The 17,637-nt window shown below is 56.8% G+C and overlaps 1 protein-coding gene across 2 annotated transcripts; it reads left to right on the top strand.

Moving 5' to 3' along the window:
- Positions 1-3,263: 3,263 nt before the first annotated feature.
- On the top strand, positions 3,264-16,484 carry KRT7 (keratin 7). Of its 2 annotated transcripts, XM_058558183.1 has the most exons (9): positions 3,279-3,739; positions 5,080-5,291; positions 7,399-7,459; positions 8,615-8,710; positions 10,173-10,337; positions 10,455-10,580; positions 12,881-13,101; positions 15,787-15,821; positions 16,185-16,484. In XM_058558183.1, exons 1-9 carry the CDS (start codon positions 3,416-3,418, stop codon positions 16,340-16,342), a joined length of 1,398 nt encoding a protein of 465 aa, XP_058414166.1. In that variant the 5' UTR covers positions 3,279-3,415; the 3' UTR covers positions 16,343-16,484. The 2 variants fall into 2 exon arrangements, with proteins under 2 accessions (XP_058414167.1, XP_058414166.1); XM_058558184.1 differs by lacking the exons at positions 15,787-15,821; positions 16,185-16,484 and adding an exon at positions 14,415-15,205 and having other exon boundaries at positions 3,264-3,739.
- The last annotated feature ends 1,153 nt before the right edge of the window (positions 16,485-17,637 follow it).

Raw genomic sequence — 17,637 nt, 5'->3', positions numbered from 1 at the left:
ACTATCCATGTCTGTTGCCCACGTTTCTGTTGTATTGCTTGTCTTTCTTATGCATTCTTCTATTCAGGAAAGTAGCCTGTTGGTTGTCATATATGTTGCTTCCTTGTCTTTTATCATTTGACTTTCTTTTAAAGTATTACATTCCCCGCAGAGGTGTGAAATGGCTTTTGTTACGATTACAAGCGTTCGAATTCCAAGATCAAGAAAACAAATCATGCCTTTTGTTTTTTCTCTAGGAATCAGAGGATGTGTTTTTGGGGGAGGACACTGGTCAGAGTAATGGTTCTGAAAGTGCAGCAGGGAGCCAGAAAGAATGTCTCCCCCCTCACGGGAGAGCAACAGCCAATTCCACCTGCAAGGGCCACAGGATGGTGGTGTCTGGGTAGGTTTAGTGAAGCCGAGCCGGGCTGAGGACATGTCTGCTTGTTTGTACGGAGCTGGGTCCAGAGGGAGCAGGGGAAAACCAGGCAGGGAGTGGGAGCACAAGCGAGTATGTGCTTGGTGTGTGTGTGTATGTGTGTGTGTGTCACAGAACACTATGGAGATGGGAGTGAGCCTTTGGGGTAGGCGAAGCTTTATGAGATTAACTCATCTCAAGATTCTGCCCAGAATCTCCTAAGGGGTCTCTGTGAGGCCAGGCTGTGGCGGGGGGAGACTGAGTTTAATGAACCACTGGACTGTGCACTCTCGCGGGGCAGGAACTTGACCCTCGGCCTCTGGGTGTTGACAGCTTCTCGTGAAGGTTTCCAGAGGGTGTCTGTGCACGCGGCCTGGCACCAAGTGGGCTCAGGGTGCTGGCCTGTGAATGGAGAGACAGGAGGAGGCTGGCAAGGGCCGGAGTCCCAGGAATGCTTCAGGGAGGGGATGAAGGACCGAGGGGTGGATACTGGAGAGGCCCTGGAACGGGGAAGTGTTGCTCACGGAGAGGCTGAAGCCTGGGTCTGAAAAGCCATAGACCTTTTCTCCTTTGCAATGTCCTCCCAGCTCCCTCTACCTGAGGAACCCGGAGGTTTCATCTCTTGTCAAGAAACTACGGCCCAGAGAGGGACAGTGACCTGTCCAGCATCACAAGGCAGGTCACCAGCGCCCTGCCAAAGATTTCTCAGGCCAGGCTCTAGAGGAGAAGGGGAGGGGTAGGAGGAATGCCTGGTGTGGGTGGGGTATAGCAAATCCTGTGGGGGGCTGCAGGTGGGAGGGGGTGGGAGGGGCCAGCAGCAAAATGTAGGTGGGGTTGGGGGGTGGAGGGGTAGGGGGCTGGGGTGGGAGGTACTGTAGTGGGAAAAAGAGTTGAGGAGGACCCCTGAGGGGTAAGGAAGTTGTAGAGAGAGAGAGTGTGTGTGTGTGTGTGTGTGTGTGTGTGAGATGTGGTATGTATGTGCGTGCATGTGAGTGATGTGGTGTGTGTGTCTGTGTATGTGTGATATAGTGTTGTGTGTATGTGTGTATATGTGTGTATGTGAGCATGTATGTGTGCGAGAGTGATGTGGTGTGCATGTGTGTGTGTGAGTGTATGTGTGAGTGTGTGTATACGTGTATATGTCTGTGGAAATTAAACATTGGGTCTCTTTTGCTTGCTTGGGGGTTGGGGGTGGGGGAGGAGTGGGACCCCCATGACTGCAAATATCTCAGGGCCAGGCAATCTTGACGCTCTTCAAGCTACAGCTGAGAATTCCAGGTTAACTCTCCCCACCCCCTTCTCTCACGCTCTCTTTCTCTCTCTTTCTCTCTCTCTCTCTCTCTCTCTCTCTCTCTCTCTCTCTCTCTCTCACACACACACACACACACACACACACACACACACACACCCTGCAGCAGACATGACTGAAGGTTTCCCTGGGTATCCCTCCACCCCTGCCCTAAGCTGTCCTGACACCCCCATGGAGGAGAGGGCAGGGAGGGGTGTGGGTGTCTGCTGAGATGCCCGAGAAGGGGCTGCTGCATGTAGCCTCCTCCGGAAGGCCTTCCGGTCTAACAGATGGAAACCAGGAAGGGCATTCCATTCCCACCCTCCTCCACCCGGACGCCCCCAAAGGCTTGTTCTGTGGTGACAACCTGGCCAGCTCATTGGGCGGGGCTGGAGCTGGGCTAAGGGTGACAACAGGCCTGGCAGCTCTCTTTTACAAAGGCTCTTAGGTGGCCCCTCTAGTGAGCTGGGTCTGGGGAAACGGGGCAGGGACCTGCAGAGGGTGTGGCATGTGAGACTGGAAGCTCCTAGGAAGTGAGGGCAGCGCAGCTGTCTCTGTCTGGTGTTCCCTGTCCCAGCACAATGTTGATCTCCCTCTTGGGCTGGGTTTGAATCCACTGGGGATTGTTTGGTGGTGGCTTCAGGTGGGGGAGGCGGTGAGAGCTGAGGACCTTACAACAGGAAAATGGGGGGAGGGGGCAGTATTTGAGTGTAAATGCAAGCACATGCACAGACATGCACACGAAGTGTGAAAGTGTGCATCCACAGACCCCCCTCCCCTGAAGACAGACGCCCACTTGTATAAGAACGTTCACAGACATGCACACAGGTGTGCACATAGGGAAGCCCAGTGGCCTGCAGGTGTGTACACACAGAAGTGTACAGACATCCACAAAGTGTCCCGAATACACACAGGTGTCCTCTTCCTCTACAGGGACAAAACAGAATAAGTGGACAGGAACGTGATTGGGGATGGGGGAAGCATACACCCGGGGTAACCATTCCCACCTGCCTCTGGGCTTCAGATGCCTATTGGAACAGGAGGAGAGGGCCAAGAAATGGGGTCATGCCCCACTCGGCCTAGTTTCTATATGGAAATGAGGTGTAGGGACAAGCGGTCAGGGAAATCAGCCAGGACAGGCCCACCCTGGGGTCAGGTTACTCAAGAACTGAGCTGAACTCTCAAGGAGGAGCTGCACTTGAGGGGAGGGAGAGCATCGGGGAATGCCTTTCTGGCTTTCAATAGCCTGGGGAGCGGGGCTGGACTGACTCCTGGACTAGAACTTTTTGTCCACTCCTTCCCCCAATCGTTTACCGCTTGATCTCTCTGCTCTGGCCTCAGAAATCTGGATATTCTTCACCCCTTCCCCAAGCCTCCTCCAGGAAGCCTTCCCTGACTGATACCGTTTCAGATCGGCCCGGACCGCTGTCTCCCACCGCTCTCTGCGTCAGCCTGCATTAGGGGGTCTGGAGGGCTTCGCCTTCCTCCCCATTCTGGACGGTTCCGGCTTGGACCGAAAGCCTGGGCCTCGCGAGGAGGGCGGCGCGGGGGCGGAAGCGGGGCCCCGGGAGGGGCCGGCGGGCAGAGAACGGTGGCCGGCGGCCAGCCCCGCCCCAACCTGTGTCAGCCGATCCGCCAGCGCCTAGCGGATAAAAGCGGCCGAGTCTCCCGGAGGTCAGCGAGTTCGGCCCCCTGTCGCCCGCCGCCACGTCCAGCCCTGTCCAGCCAGCATGTCCCTCCACTTCAGCTCCCAGGCCTTCAGCTCGCGCTCCGCCGCCTTCCCGGGGCGCGGCGCACAGGTGCGCCTGAGCTCCGTGCGCCCCGGCGGCTTCGGCAGCAGCAGCCTCTACGGCCTGGGCGCCTCGCGGCCGCGCGTGGCCGTGCGCTCCGCCTACCCGGGCCCGGGGGGCGCCGGCATCCGCGAGGTCACCATCAATCAGAGCCTGCTGGCCCCGCTGCGGGTGGACATCGACCCCTCCATCCAGCAGGTGCGCCAAGAGGAGCACGAGCAGATCAAGACCCTCAACAACAAGTTCGCCTCCTTCATCGACAAGGTGAGCCGGCCAGCGCCCTGCCGAGCCACGCCCCAGGCCACAGCAGCCACCCCAGCCCTGGCTGCACGCGGGTCGGGCGCTGGGAGGACTGGTGCGGGCTCTCTTTCCGCCAATATCGGGGACCTTCCCCCTCTCCCTGAACCCTGTGGCTCTTTTGTCCCCCGCAGTCTCCAAGCCCTCTCTTCCAGCAAGCTGCCCAATCCCGGGATTTTGCCTCCCAGAATGTGTGCCTGGGGCTGTCCGGCTGGCTGCCCCGGCTGTGTCTGCGAGGCGGCTGCGGTTCTTGGGCCGGTTTTGTTGCCGGTATCGAGTTGGCACTCCAGAGGCCGGGCCAGGAGTTCTCTCTCTGGGCACCTTTCTGTGAGAGGGGGCTGCTGGAGTCAGAGATGCGGTAGGGGTGACATGCGCTTCCCAGCTGAGGAGACGCCCCTCCCCCTCAGATTCTGCAGATGATGGAAGTAAAGGGCTGGAGGGAGGTGGAAGGGGGCTCCCCCCACGCCCACACCACCACACCTACGTGGTTCTCCAGCCTCTCTTTGGTGGTAGGGGTGAGGTTATGCCTGGAACTAAGGGCTAGCCCAGTGGGGCCTCTCTGGCCAGTGCCTCCTCCCTGGAGTGTAGACCAGGCTTCCCCTCCCCTGCCTTCCAGTCTCTCTCTGCTTCCTGGCCCCACATCCCCCTCTCCTTCACCGTGTAGGCCCTGAATATACTCCAGGCTCTTCTGAAGCCCTTCCTGCCCAGGCTCCCCCCTGCTGTGGAGCTCCTCTCTCTCACCATCTGCGGCCCCCAAGTCCCGCTGCCCTGAGTTGCTGGTTCTGAGAAGGCTGGCTTCCCACCCCAGTCATACTGGGTGCTCCATGGGGGCTTTGGGGCCCAGGGCTGAGCACAGACTAGGTGCTCATTTTGCATGGCCTTGGTTCTAGTGCCCTGTCCAGAGGCCCATTGGAGGAAAGGGGAGAGAGGATACTGAGGGAGGACGAGATGAGGTCCCAGCCTGAAGGGAGGGGCCGAGTGAGGCCTAGGACACTGACAGGTGGGGGCAGCCCTTCAGAGAGGGAGTGGGGTGGTCACCTGTGATGGATGGGGAGCACAGGAGGGAGGAGGCCCCGGCACGAGCACCGCACACGTCGGTGGAGCAGGCCGACCTGACCCCTGGGTCACACTCTAAGACACTTGAGACAGAGTCCTGGAGGAGAGGCTTGTCCAGGGTGGGCTTCCTGGAGGAGAGGGCCACGGGCTGGGGGAGAACAGCCAGTGGGAGCGTGGGCTCTGCTGGGTGGCTAGAGACCCTCCCAACCCCGCTGTGGATGACACCGTCTCCTCTTCCATTTCCCTTCTAGGTGTGGTTCCTGGAGCAGCAGAACAAGCTGCTGGAGACCAAGTGGGCACTGCTGCAGGAGCAGAAGTCGGCCAAGGGCAGCTGCCTCCCGGGCATCTTTGAGGCCCAGATTGCTGGCCTGCGGAGGCAGCTCGAGGGGCTGCAGATGGACGGGGGCCGCCTGGAGGTGGAGCTGCGGGGCGTGCAGGACCTGGTGGAAGACTTCAAGAATAAGTACTGTCCCCCAGTGCCCCCCGTGGGGATCCGTGTCCTGGGCCCACATGCCTCTCCTCAGCCAGCCCTCTGCAAGTCCCCTCTTAGGGGTCAGAGGGTGCGGCTGCTCCGTACAATAACTCCCTGAAGGGAAGGTCCTAACACATTCCCTGTCTCTCCCTCCCCCCTACTTTGTTCTGGGGGCTGTTTTTAAGTCATTCTGGTCTTTTCTCTGGACTTCCTGCCCGTGGACTATCTCCGCCCAGCCCTGACCTGCACTGTTCCCTTTGGGTGCCTGACCAAGGTCCCAGGAGAGGGTGGGGCAGAAGGTGTCCTACCACACATGTGCTCCAGAACTTGAATGACCCTCACAGATTATGCTAGGACAACTCCATTTTGTTCAGAGGAGGAATTAGAGACCAGAGAGGTTCAGGGACCTGATGGAGATCACACAGCAGACCACTAGGAGAGCTGGGACTTGAATTTGGGGCCCTTGACTCCCAGGAGGAGTCGGGGAGCTGACTTGGGACCGGAGAAGCAAGGAGAGAGAAGGGTCACTGTGAGCCCTGGGAGGGGCTGGGGAGGCTGAGGGGCGGGTCTGGTCAGGGCAGGACCTGGAAAGGAGGCTGTGAGGAGGGGCGGGGGTGCCAGCCGGGAGGGCTGGGGTTTTGAGGACAGGCCTTTGAGGTGCCCGCTGAGCTCTTTTCTCATTGAATGGAAACCAAAGCCTGAGGCTTGGGCTGGCCGCACCCTGGTGTCCCTGCCCGTGGACACACGGAGCTAGTGAGTGAGTTCTGTGCTCCGCCTGAGGGTGCATGACTAAGCCCGAGCTCAGGGACACTGGCTCTGACTGGAGGTAGAACAAAGGCGTCTGTGGAGCGTGCCTACCCCCTAGTTCCCTAGGGCGACAGTCAACAGGATCAATCCGAGCAGGTGGAGGCAGACAGGTGCAGGGCAGGGAAGGCCTGGCGCCACCAGCGAGCCCCTGTTGTTCTGTGCACTTGGCTTGCATATATGTGCACACACACTCCCCCACCCCGGAGCCCGCAGAGCACTTTTCTGTGGAGCCAGGCTGAGCTCTGGGGCTGGAAGCGACACAAGGAGGGGCCCTGGGTGCAGCTGCCCAGAGAGCTCCCATCTGCGCACACTCTGGGCCCAGTGGCACAGCCAGGCAGGGGTGGACCCATGAGGATATTTCCATAACTATTCTGTAGGACCTGAGGGAGTGGGACTTTGGGAGTCTGGGCTCTGGGAGGGGGTCTGCCCAGAGCATCCTGCTCCCCACTGTGGTCGACCCGCGTGGCCCCTGCGGCTGTCCAGCAGCTCTTGGGCACTGCTCTTTCTGGGCACCTCTTTCCAGTCGGGAAAGAGGTCAGGCACCTCTTTCCAACACCTTTTTTAAAAAGTCCCCAAATAAATACTGGGTGAGGCCCAGGTGCTCTCTTGCTCTGTGCCCTGCGTCCTCCTCCGGGTGGAACTGGCTCCTTGGGAGACAGAGGGATGGGCGGCGCTGTGGGAGTAGGGGCTAGGCCACCCAGTTGGGGCCTGGTTCTTCAAGAACCTTGTCATCCCCCTTCCCGACTCCACAAGGGTCCTCCCTTCAGGCCCCTTCATCACCCTCGGGGGGTGAGATTAGGTAGTGGTTAAGGCACGGACCCGAGTCAGACTGCCAAGGTTCACATCTGGGCTTTGCCACTTAGCAGCCTGGTGACTGGACAGATCACCCTGCCTCTCTGTGCCTCCATTCCCTTCCCTTCTAATCACAGTACCATTGTTACAGGATTGTCGTGAGGATGAAATAAGCCAATGCATGGGAAGCACATACAGGGCACACACGAAGCGGTCCATAAGCATGGCTACTATTATTTGCTTTCTTTTTCCCAGTATACACAGCCTTTGCTCTTTAATTCACACATGTTCCCTGCTCCCCCACCCCCATCCCATGCCAAGACTCCAAGCCTTGGGAATAGCTACATGGAAAAGACAGGGACATTTGGTTTCGTAGCTGACACCTGTTTCAGGTGTGTCATTAAGGAGGGGGTGAAGGTGATGCAGGGCAGATTTTAACACCTGGACGGGAGGGGGGATGGAGGCCGAGCTGCACCAATGCCCCCCTCCTCTGCTGCAGGTATGAAGATGAAATTAACCGTCGCACGGCTGCTGAGAATGAGTTCGTGGTGCTGAAAAAGGTGAGGGGGCAGACAGGTGGGGTGGGGTGGGGGGGGCATTATCTGAAAACACATGGGACAGGGGACCACATGGCTCTCCCACCGGAGCAGCCAAGGTCTGGCCTGGGGACTACAAGAAGGGAGTGATGGGCTTGGAGAAGGAGAGACCTGGAAACCTTATAGCAGGGTCTGTCTTGTGTGCGTGTGTTTGTGTGTGCACGTGTGTGTGTGTGTATTTGTGTGTGTGTCTGGTGAGTCACTAGACTTGTTTCTGGGCCTGGAGGGGATAGAATTAAGAGCAAAGAATGGAGGTTAGAAAAGGAGATTTCAACCCCAAATAACGCAGTGCTCCATCACAGTCAGGACATTTCATTATAGACCAGGGTGGCACGTGGCAGGCCTGCAAGATTTGCTGAATGAATGGGATGGGCTGCCTTGAGGCAGAGTGAGCTCCCCGTCCCTGGAGATGTGCAAGCCGAGGTTGGAAGGCCTTAGGAATACCTTAGAAGGGCTTGATTTAAGATTCTGATTCAGCACACACTCACTAGAGCAGCTCAGTGTTCCGGGCCCATCCACATGAACACAACCTACCCTGAGTGCTGGACCCTTGGAGATTCAGGGATGAGTAAAAGTGGCTCTGCCCACAGGAAAGTGTGGCTAGACGGGGCCCAGGCATCATCCGGACCTGCATTGTTAGCTGTGACCACCTGCCTCAGAATTAAACATTTAGGCTTGAGATGTCCCGTCTCTGGGAGTGGTGTCCTGGAGTCTGAGTGGTTTTATGCTCCCCTGTTTGACTGATGAGAAGTTGAAGCTCACAGTGTTGAAGTGATCTGTTCAAGGTCACAGAGCTAGTAGGTGGCAGAGCCAGGGATGTGTCCAAACCACCAAAGCCTTTAGGAACTGGGAAAATGCTAGCTTTGGGGCTTCGGGCTACTCTTGGCTCCAGTCCTGGGAAGCATGGACATGATGCCCACCACGCAACTTGGGAGGGTCCAGTGGAGGAAACTTCCTGCTGTGGGCAGGCCAGGCAGCCTGGAGAAACTGTGTTTCTTGGTAGGGCAGTGGTGTTTGGCCCTGTGGGGTGGATAGTGCTGGCTTGTTCCCACCCCTGCTAAATGTTCCATGTACTGAGGACACGGTGTCCCTCTCCCGCTTCTCGCCACCACCCCCTAGGACGTGGACGCCGCCTACATGAACAAGGTGGAGTTGGAGGCCAAGGTGGATGCCCTGAATGACGAGATCAAATTCTTGAAGATCCTCAATGAGACGGTAAGATCTTGGGGGAGGGAGACATGTCATGTCCTACATGTCCTAACCAGGGGGCCATCTGGTCTAGCCCCTGCACTGGGCCAGTTGGGGTGTGTGTTGAGTGTGTGGGGGGACATTTATCCTGCTGTTTATCTTTTCCGGACTCAGGAATCCATGATGGGCAGGGAGTTCGGGAGGAGCTGGGGGCAGCAGAGCAGGATGGGGTTAGTCAGGATCACCTTCCAGAGACATGGGATGACCATTTGCCAAGAAGGGGACTGGGAGGGGCTGAAAGGAACCAGGAGGATGTTGAGGGATCCTAGGCTGTGACAGAGTTCAAAGGTGGGCTGGGTGCGGCGGGCACAGGAGTCCAAGTCAGGAGAGACTGGAGTGCCTGAGAGTTTACACTCAGAGGGACTGGGTGGATGGCCGCCCACTAGCCGGCCACTCTGTCTGCCCCTCCTGGCCTCATCCTCCCCCTCTCCGCCTGGCCCTGCCCTGGGCTTCCAGCTCTGTGCCCTTCCCAGGGATTTAAAAACCTCTCTGCTCTCACCAGTGTGAGTCTCTGGCTGGAGGCAGAAGATAGGGTAGCCAATCATCTGGCAGGGCTGCTCTGGGATATGACTACACGTGAGGCTAATTAGTGTCTTTGCTGGAACATCCAGCCTCTGTGAGCCCCTCAGAGCGAATTTCCACATGTGTGAATTTCAGGGGCTGGATCCTTGAGGGTGACTTCTGGCTCTTCTAATCTCACTGCAGGTCTTCACATGTCTATCACGTGGTATATATATATGTCTGTATATGTACATATGTGTGTGTATATATATAAATAATTATTTTCCTCTCATTATGAAATACCTACTTATTGCAAAAAATCCAGAAAATTAAGTAAAGCATAAAGTTGAAAACAGGTCACCTATACCCGCTCTTGTCATCTTGATATCTACTTTTTGAGACTTTTTCTGTGCACATATACACAAAGAGATATAGAAATATATATTTTAATAAAAATAGAATCATGCTTTTTTTCATGTAACAGTATACCATTGGTATATTTCCCTGTCCATAAATACAGCTGTATCATTGGTTTCCAAGGCTGCAGAGTGTTCCACTGTAGGGTGGAATATGACTTATCTTGCCCACTCCCTGCTGATCCCCTTTGCAACAGAGCTCATGCCCCAAGAGCCCCTCATAGCCAGGAGCCCTCACAGGTCCCCACACTCTGTCACTTCTTGATCTGCTGTGGCCCCACTAGACTCTTTTATTTGAGAAGTTGCTAATGGGCTCTTTGGGGAGTCAGGGGTGGGCAGAAATTTTTGGCAGGTGCTGGGTCTGTGCTCCTCCCTGCCTGGTGACTCAAACTCAAGCCCACTCCAGCCTCTTCTCCCGTTTTCTTTCCCCAGCATGTGGAGGATCCCAGAGTGGGTGTGGGAACAGGGATGGGTCGGGCCCCGAGTCCTGACGTTCTGCCTGGTCCCTACAGGAGTTGGCAGAGCTGCAGTCCCAGATCTCGGACACGTCCGTAGTCCTCTCCATGGACAACAACCGCTCTCTGGACCTGGACGGCATCATCGCCGAGGTCAAGGCCCAGTACGAGGAGATCGCCAACCGCAGCCGGGCCGAGGCCGAGGCCTGGTACCAGACCAAGGTGTGCGGCACTGGGGGCCCAGGAGGGCTTATCACGCAGAACCTTGGGCCTTCCTTGGATGGGGAGAGGGAAGAGTCACGTATAATCATTGCCCCCTCTTCTGTGTGGCCCCTCCAGTTTGAGACCCTCCAGGCCCAGGCTGGGAAGCACGGGGACGACCTCCGGAACACCCGGAACGAGATTGCGGAGATGAACCGGGCCATCCAGAGGCTGCAGGCTGAGATCGACAACATCAAGAACCAGGTGGGGACGAGCCCTCTTCCTTGTTCTTCCTTCTTTCTTGGGGCGTGTGAAGGGCAGCCAGCTGAGAACGAAAGCAGGAGGCTGGGAGCAAAGGCGTAGGCCCTGCCCCCAACCCCCGGGGCAGAGGCTAGTGCAGCTCAAGTCTCTCTACTTGTGCGATCTCCAGGATGGAATGTTCTTGGCCAGGTCCTGGCTCAGGCTGAAGGGAGGAGAGGAGTCCTAGTTGGGCGTGGAGCCTATGGAGGGAGCTTTGGGCTGGCCGGCCAGAGAAGAACCACCATTTGTTACCATATTGGTACTGAGCACTCTCCTTGCTCTGGGTGCGGTATGCTGTACCTGGGCGCTCACACTCTGTGGGGAGTGGAGAGGGTGCAGAGGCCAGCAGAAACCCTCACTATGGCTCACAAGGCCCCATCCCATCCCCTGACCTCACTCCCCACCACTCCCCCTGTCGCTGTGCTCCGGCCACACCAGCCTGCTTCCTGTGTCTTGCATTTGCCGAACATGTGCATGCTTCAGGGCCTTTGCACGTGGTGTTCCCTTCACCTGGAATGTGGTTCTCCCAGCTCTGTACATCTCTGGGGTTTAGGACAAAAGACCCCTTCCCAGAGATGGCTTCCTCAGCCACTCAGTCACTCTGCCAGCTGTCTGTCTAAAGTTCCCTGAAGCACCTATCACTATCTGAAATTTTCTGACTTATTAATTAAGTTGCTGACTGTCCCCACCTCCACTGGAATACAAAAAAATGCCTTGAGAGCAGGGACCCTGTCTGTCTGGTTTGCTGCTCCTCCCTTCCCAGCACCTGGGGCATGATACAGGCACAGGTCTCAGATGAGAGACGATGGGAGGATGTGCTGTGAAGCTGATGTGGGGGGCGTTAACGAGGGAAGGGTCCCCCAAGTCCTGGCCAAGGCACGGGTGTGGACCGGGCAGCTAAGCCTGAGCAGGTGTCTGCAGTGGGGAGGGAGGGAAGGTGACTAGTGCAGCAGATTCACAGAGCTAATTTCCAGATGAGCTGCAGGGATGTGATGTGGAGATGATTTACCAGAAATGTCCTCCCCTTGGTGCCCTGCAGGCCTGTTTACATAAGGTCGGAGGCCACCTCCTGGCACAGATGCAGGGCCATGAATCACGGGTGAAGCAAGCCAGCTTCCAGGCCGGGAGGGGAGGCACAGAATAATGAACGGTAGTTTCCCAAACCCTGCAGCTTCTGCCACATCTGGTTCTCCTCTCACACAGCAGGGCAGAGCCAGGCCCAAGAGTTGGGGTGTCTACCACCATCAAGGGGCCCAGAAGCAGTGAGATGGCCCTGGCCAAGGGGGCACCAGTGTGACGAGAAGGGCACTGATGGGGAAGGGGTAGAGAGCATCAGAGGGCCTCCTGGGGAGGACTGGATGGGCTGGGAAGAGAGGCAGGCAGAGTGTGTGAGCTGAAGGGAGAGCACCCGAGGGCAGAGAAGGGTCAGTGAGAAGGAGGGAGGAGGAGCACTGGGGATGAAGAAGGAAGAAGGGGATGGGGATGGCTGCCCTCTGAGCTGAACGAGAGGAGGCTCAGGACTAGATAGGCTCCTGGTGGTGGGGGATGAGCCACAAGCGGAGGGATGCTAAGGCTGGGCAGGAAGTGGCAGCTGCTGCTCAGGTCCATCGTGAATCTGACCACTCCAACCCAGCCCAGGTGGGCTGTTGATCATGCATTTTGGGTCTGGGAGTTCTAAGTAGCGTCTCTCTGCTACAAGTCCCCCTGTTCTGGGCCTGTTCCAAACTGGCTCCTGTTTTGAAGGTGGCTTTGGTACTTTTCAGCTGCCTGAAATTTGGGGACTCAACTAGGATCCTTTGGCCCTGGAGCTCCTCCAGCTGGGGAATGGGGGCTGGGCATTTGTAAATCATAATAGCATTTATTAATGAGTGATCATAATGGCATTTATTAAGCACTTACTGTATGCTAGATCCTGTGCCAAGGACTTGTGTATTACCTCATTTAACCTGTGCAGTATCCCTATGAGGTAGACACTGTGATTATTGCTATTTCAGAAAAGAGGAGACTTTTGGAGTCTCCTTTAGAAGGGGTGATTGGTCCAAGGTGACAGAGCTAGTAAGTGGTAGAGCCTGAATGGGAACCTAAGCATTGGGCATGAAAACCCATGTTTTTAACCCTTGGGATTCCCTGGTGTGTGGGGAGCAGGCTGGTGCCAGTGAAGCCACTGTAAACAAGTGGCCCAGGTGCTCCCTGCAGGGTGGGGAGGCAGGAAGGCAGCGACTGGTGAGGCCTGTCCCCAGCTCACAGCTCCACTACTCCCACAGCGGGCCAAGTTGGAGGCTGCCATTGCCGAGGCCGAGGAGCGTGGGGAGATGGCGCTCAAGGACGCACGCGCCAAGCAGGGGGAGCTGGAGGCCGCCCTGCAGAAGGCCAAGCAGGACATGGCCGCGCAGCTCCGGAAGTACCAGGAGCTCATGAACGTCAAGCTGGCCCTGGACATCGAGATCGCCACCTACCGCAAGCTGCTGGAGGGCGAGGAGAGCCGGTGAGGACACGGAGGCCGGGAAGGAGATCCTTCTGGGGCTCAGTGGGGCCTGGGGCTTGACATTCATCCATCTACAGCATGTCCTGTGTACCCTCTTCTGCAGGGGCCGGGGGGTGGGAAGTGCAGGGAGGGTACCGCTGATGCTTGCTTCTTTGTCCTTGATGAGATGACCTTTTGGAAGGAGAGACCATGTGGCATAAAGCCCAGTGGGAAAGTTGAAGGAATAACAGCCCCTTCATGTGTGTGGTCATAAGCAGGGTCATCTTACTTGATCCTCAGAGCACATTCAGGTAAGCAGGTCAGGTACTGCTGATTCCCTAGCTTACAGAGGGGACACTGTGATTCAGTTTTATTAATTGAGAGGGCAGGGCCAGTGTGCAGTCGAGCCCTGCTGATTCCTGATCCAAGCATCTTCCATGACGCCAGGCTGCTTCTCACTACATAGTTGAGTGCTAAGTCACCTGGTATTGCCTGAATGTGGTGGAGGAGGTTAATTTCCCACTGTCCCCAGAGATATTTGCATACTCACCTGCAGTTGGAGAGGAGGCTGGGCTGGGTTCATCTTACAGGAAATTCTTCATGAAAGATGTGGAACCTATGTCCATGGAGTTGGGTCTTCATTCTCACCTTGATGGGTTGGTTGATTCAATCAGTCAACAGACAAGGCTTTCAAGTTGTGCCTTGGGGGAAAGTTAGGGTTGGGAGACAGTGAGAGGAAACAGTGGACAAAGGCTTGGAAGGAGGACTCATCATGGTTTGGCGTGTTGGAACCCAACACAGAGATATGTGATATGTAAGACACGTTTCTGCCCTCAGGGAGCTTACAGATGGGTAGAGATCTGCAGATCTGCAAAGGAAGCATTCCGAGATCAGTCACCTGCATTTGTAAAATGCTGAGTTTACAGAGATCTTTTTCTTTTCTGAGCATTATTCCTGAGGGGCTGGGGAGAGAATGCAGAGGATGAGTGGAGTGGAGAGGAGGGAACTGGGGAACGAGGGAGCGCTGGAGTCCGAGTGCCTGGATGCTGGGGGAAGGAGAGAAGAAACGGGGTGGCAGGATATGAGTCAGGGAAGGAGAAGGAAAGGTCTCTGCCCCTGCAGTTGACCTGTCCCCTGCCTGGGTTGGCACCCAGTTTTTGTGGGAAGAGGAATTGAACACCAGAGGCCTCTGGGAAGAGAGAGCAGCTGATCTGGGGCACAGGGCAGCCCCAGAGCCCAGCTGTCCCCACCAAGATGCCCCTCTCTGTGCCCTCCTCCACCATGGGTCCAGGGGCCCCACTTTCCTGGGAACACACATCCTCTTTTCCTCATAGAATCAGAGCTGAAGGACCCTTAGAGTGGGGCCTGATCTACTTCCTCCCATGGGCAGATGAGGGGGCTGAAGCTCAGGGATGGTAAGTGGTGTGCCCAAGGTCACACAGCAAGCGAGACATTCCCTCTGAAAGTCTAATCTCAGTCCGGGTTGCTGTCATTGGGGCTCAGATCCTCGTTCTCTGAGAGGAGACTGTCCTCTCTCCACTCCTTCAGGGACACGGGGATGGACACCTTGTTTTTATCCCTTTACCCCTCAGCCTTTCCCAGGGGCAGGTCTAGGATTTGTGGTCTTAGAAACTCATGCAATTGGGGGGTCTTTTAAGAATGCAAAGTTACAAATATGAAATTAGGCACAAAAGCAAATACTTATTTGGGATAAGAAAAGAAAAATTACACAAAGAACTAGAGCCTTAGACATTCAGGTCCCTTCCTGCTGAGTTCTTTAGTCAGTGTACCAGAAATTCTTACATGGAATGGCTGCCTCATTGCAACCTGGCTTCCCTCCCCACCCACAACTGCCAGCAACTCCTAGCACTTGCAGGGGCTATTTGAACTAGGGGCCTGGAAGCTTCCTAGCATACCCAGCTCTTTCCCTTGGCCTTTGCTCCGCCCCCTTTCTGGACTTGGGGCTGCTGTGGCCGGCTGGGCTCCCCCTACTCCCTCCACCAAAGTGAGGTCTCCCCTCCCCCCTGCAGAGTAAACTCATCCCCAAGGCCAAGGGCTTGGTGACAATGGGGCTGTGAGTCACAAAACAAACACACCCAGCTGTCTCGATGGATTTTTAATTTCCAGTGCAAGACCTGTTTCAGCCCCACAGGCTGCTTAAAGCCACTCCCCTCCCTCCCCAGTCCCGGTGAGAGCCGTGTTCACTCTGTCAACAATGCATTAATTATTTCAACACATATTAAGTAATTACTACGTGCCGGACCCCATGCTAGGGGCCGGGGATACAGGAATCAATACGCTACAGCCCAGTTTGAGGATTTTCTGATCTGGTTCGGGGAGGCAGCCGTCTACAGAAACAATAAGAGCAGCTACCGTTTACCGAATCATGTGTGCCCAGGGTGTTAGGTAAATCATGTTATTTAACCCTCACAAATGACTCTGTGAGGTTGGTGCTGAGTTAGGCCTCATTTGTAGATGAGGAAATGGAGGCTCTGGGACGTTGCCCAAGGTCATGTAACTCGTAAGTAGGAGGGCCAAATTCCACCCCCCTCCACTCCTCCTCACTCATTTTTGCAACCAGGCTGAAGGAAGCCTGAAAGTGTGGAACAGCAATCCTGCTTGGGGCCTGGACGGAGGGGTGCCTGGGGATGCATCCTCCAGCACCGAGGAAAGAGCTGCTCTCACAGGTCTCTCCTCTGCCCCCAGGTTGGCTGGAGATGGAGTGGGAGCCGTGAACATCTGTAAGTCCTTGGCTGCGGCCCAGCCCCTGTGCTGTCCAGACTGGGCTGGGTCTATAGGGTGCCACATTGGCTTGAGGGCCCGCCTTGTGGGGACAAGGAGTTTCCTTCCCTTTCATCAGGTGCCCTGGAGCTCCCATCCAGTCAGGCTCAATGGGCCAGGGAAGCTGTGCAAGAGGGCAGGGTAGGGCAGGGGGCACCTGTGGAGCAGCCCCCACCACTGTGCGAGGCTCCTGGGCTGGCCCATGGTGGGGCGGTGGGAAGGGGAGGTGGGGGGGTAGGGAGAGGGGCAGCTATGGCAGGTGGATGGGGTGGAGTGAAGGGATGGGGCCTCATGCTTACGGAGCCCTCCCCCTTCTCGCCCAGCTGTAGTGAATTCCACTGGCGGCTCTGGTAGCGGGCTGGCCTTCGGGGGAACCATGGGCAGCAATGCCTTGAGCTTCTCGAGCAGCGGAGGGCCCGGGGTCCTCAAGGCCTATTCCATCAGGACCACATCTGCTACCCGCAGGAGTACCTGCAACTGAGCCCTGGGCGTGAGGAGACCCATACTCCCTCCCCTACAGGAAGACTCCCATCCCTGGTCCCAAGACTGCAAGGCAGTCTGAAAAATGATGTCAGAATAGCTTCCAATAAAGCAGCCTCTTTGCAAGGCCTGGGTGAGCTCCATGCCCGGCACCTGGTATCCTGGCTTCATTAGGTTGGATGGGAAGGGGGTGGGGAGGGAAGGGACCTGGAGAGCACAAGGTCTGCCCTGATAGCTGGGAAGGCTTTGTGCAGGAGACTGGGAAAGCACATTGGTGAGATGGGGGTGCTGCTCTAAAGAACTTGGCTCTGACAGTGTGAGGCCTTGGCCTCCTCCCAGGGCTGGGGCCAATCCCAACTCCTCTCCTGAAGAAGCCCAGAAACGCCCCAGGGAAGTTCTGGCCCTGCCAGGAAGTGGGCACTGGAGTCCTCTCCTGCTGAGGGGGTGGGAACGCTGTTTGTACCCTGCCCCCCATGCCCTGTGCTGCCAGAGTACATTCCTCTGCGGTGAGAAGACCACAAACTTTCAGCTGCCCAGGTCCCAGTTTCAGGCGGACCAGCCAACTGGGAGACCAGCTGCGCTGAGCCCTTCCTGGTGCTGGTCTGCCAGGCCCTGGGGCCCTGGAGGGGGCTGTCTGGGGGTGGTGGGGGTGATGGCGGTGGGAGGGGGTAGGGTGGGGGGTTCCCAGAGTCTACATCTCTGCTACGGAGCTCTGGGCCTGGGTCTGTGGGCTGAGGGATGGGCTGTGTATTCTGGATCTCTGGCAGGGGGGGGGGGTGGGGGTGGGGGGGGGGGTGGCATCTATGTGTTAAGTGTGTGCTTGTTGGGGGCATCTGTGTCAGGGTCTCTGATGTGGGGTCTGTGTGTCTGTGAGTGTGTGGAGTGTTTTTGTGGTCTATGCTTGGGAATATCCATCTCTGATGGACAGCAGCACATATGATGGGTGCTGGGGAGGAGGTGGGGGGGTCTCTGTGTCTGGGCCCCCCAGGCGTGATGGTGGTGGTGTGTGTGTGGGGTGGGGGGCTGCCTAGGGAGTGTTGGTTTCTGTGTATTTGATCCCATGGCCGGGAGTTTTCATATGCTGAGGTGGGGGTGCACTGGGGAGTGGAGGAAGTGGACCACCGGTGTCCCAGCAGCCACAAGTGATGAGGTCCCCATCCCGGGTGTCGGGAGAGCCCGGCCCTTCCCCTCCTGATTAAGGCTCCTCCCTGTTGCCCTTCTCACCTCCCTTCTAGCTCCTCCTCATGCTTCTGTGTGTCTGAATTTTTCGGGCTGCCGGCCCATCCTTTTTTGGCT

The sequence above is a fragment of the Diceros bicornis genome, chromosome 17, assembly GCF_020826845.1.
Source record: "Diceros bicornis minor isolate mBicDic1 chromosome 17, mDicBic1.mat.cur, whole genome shotgun sequence".
Lineage (NCBI taxonomy): Eukaryota > Metazoa > Chordata > Mammalia > Perissodactyla > Rhinocerotidae > Diceros > Diceros bicornis.
The sequence above is the reverse complement of the archived record's forward strand: the minus strand, read 5'-3'. Positions and strand labels throughout refer to the sequence as shown.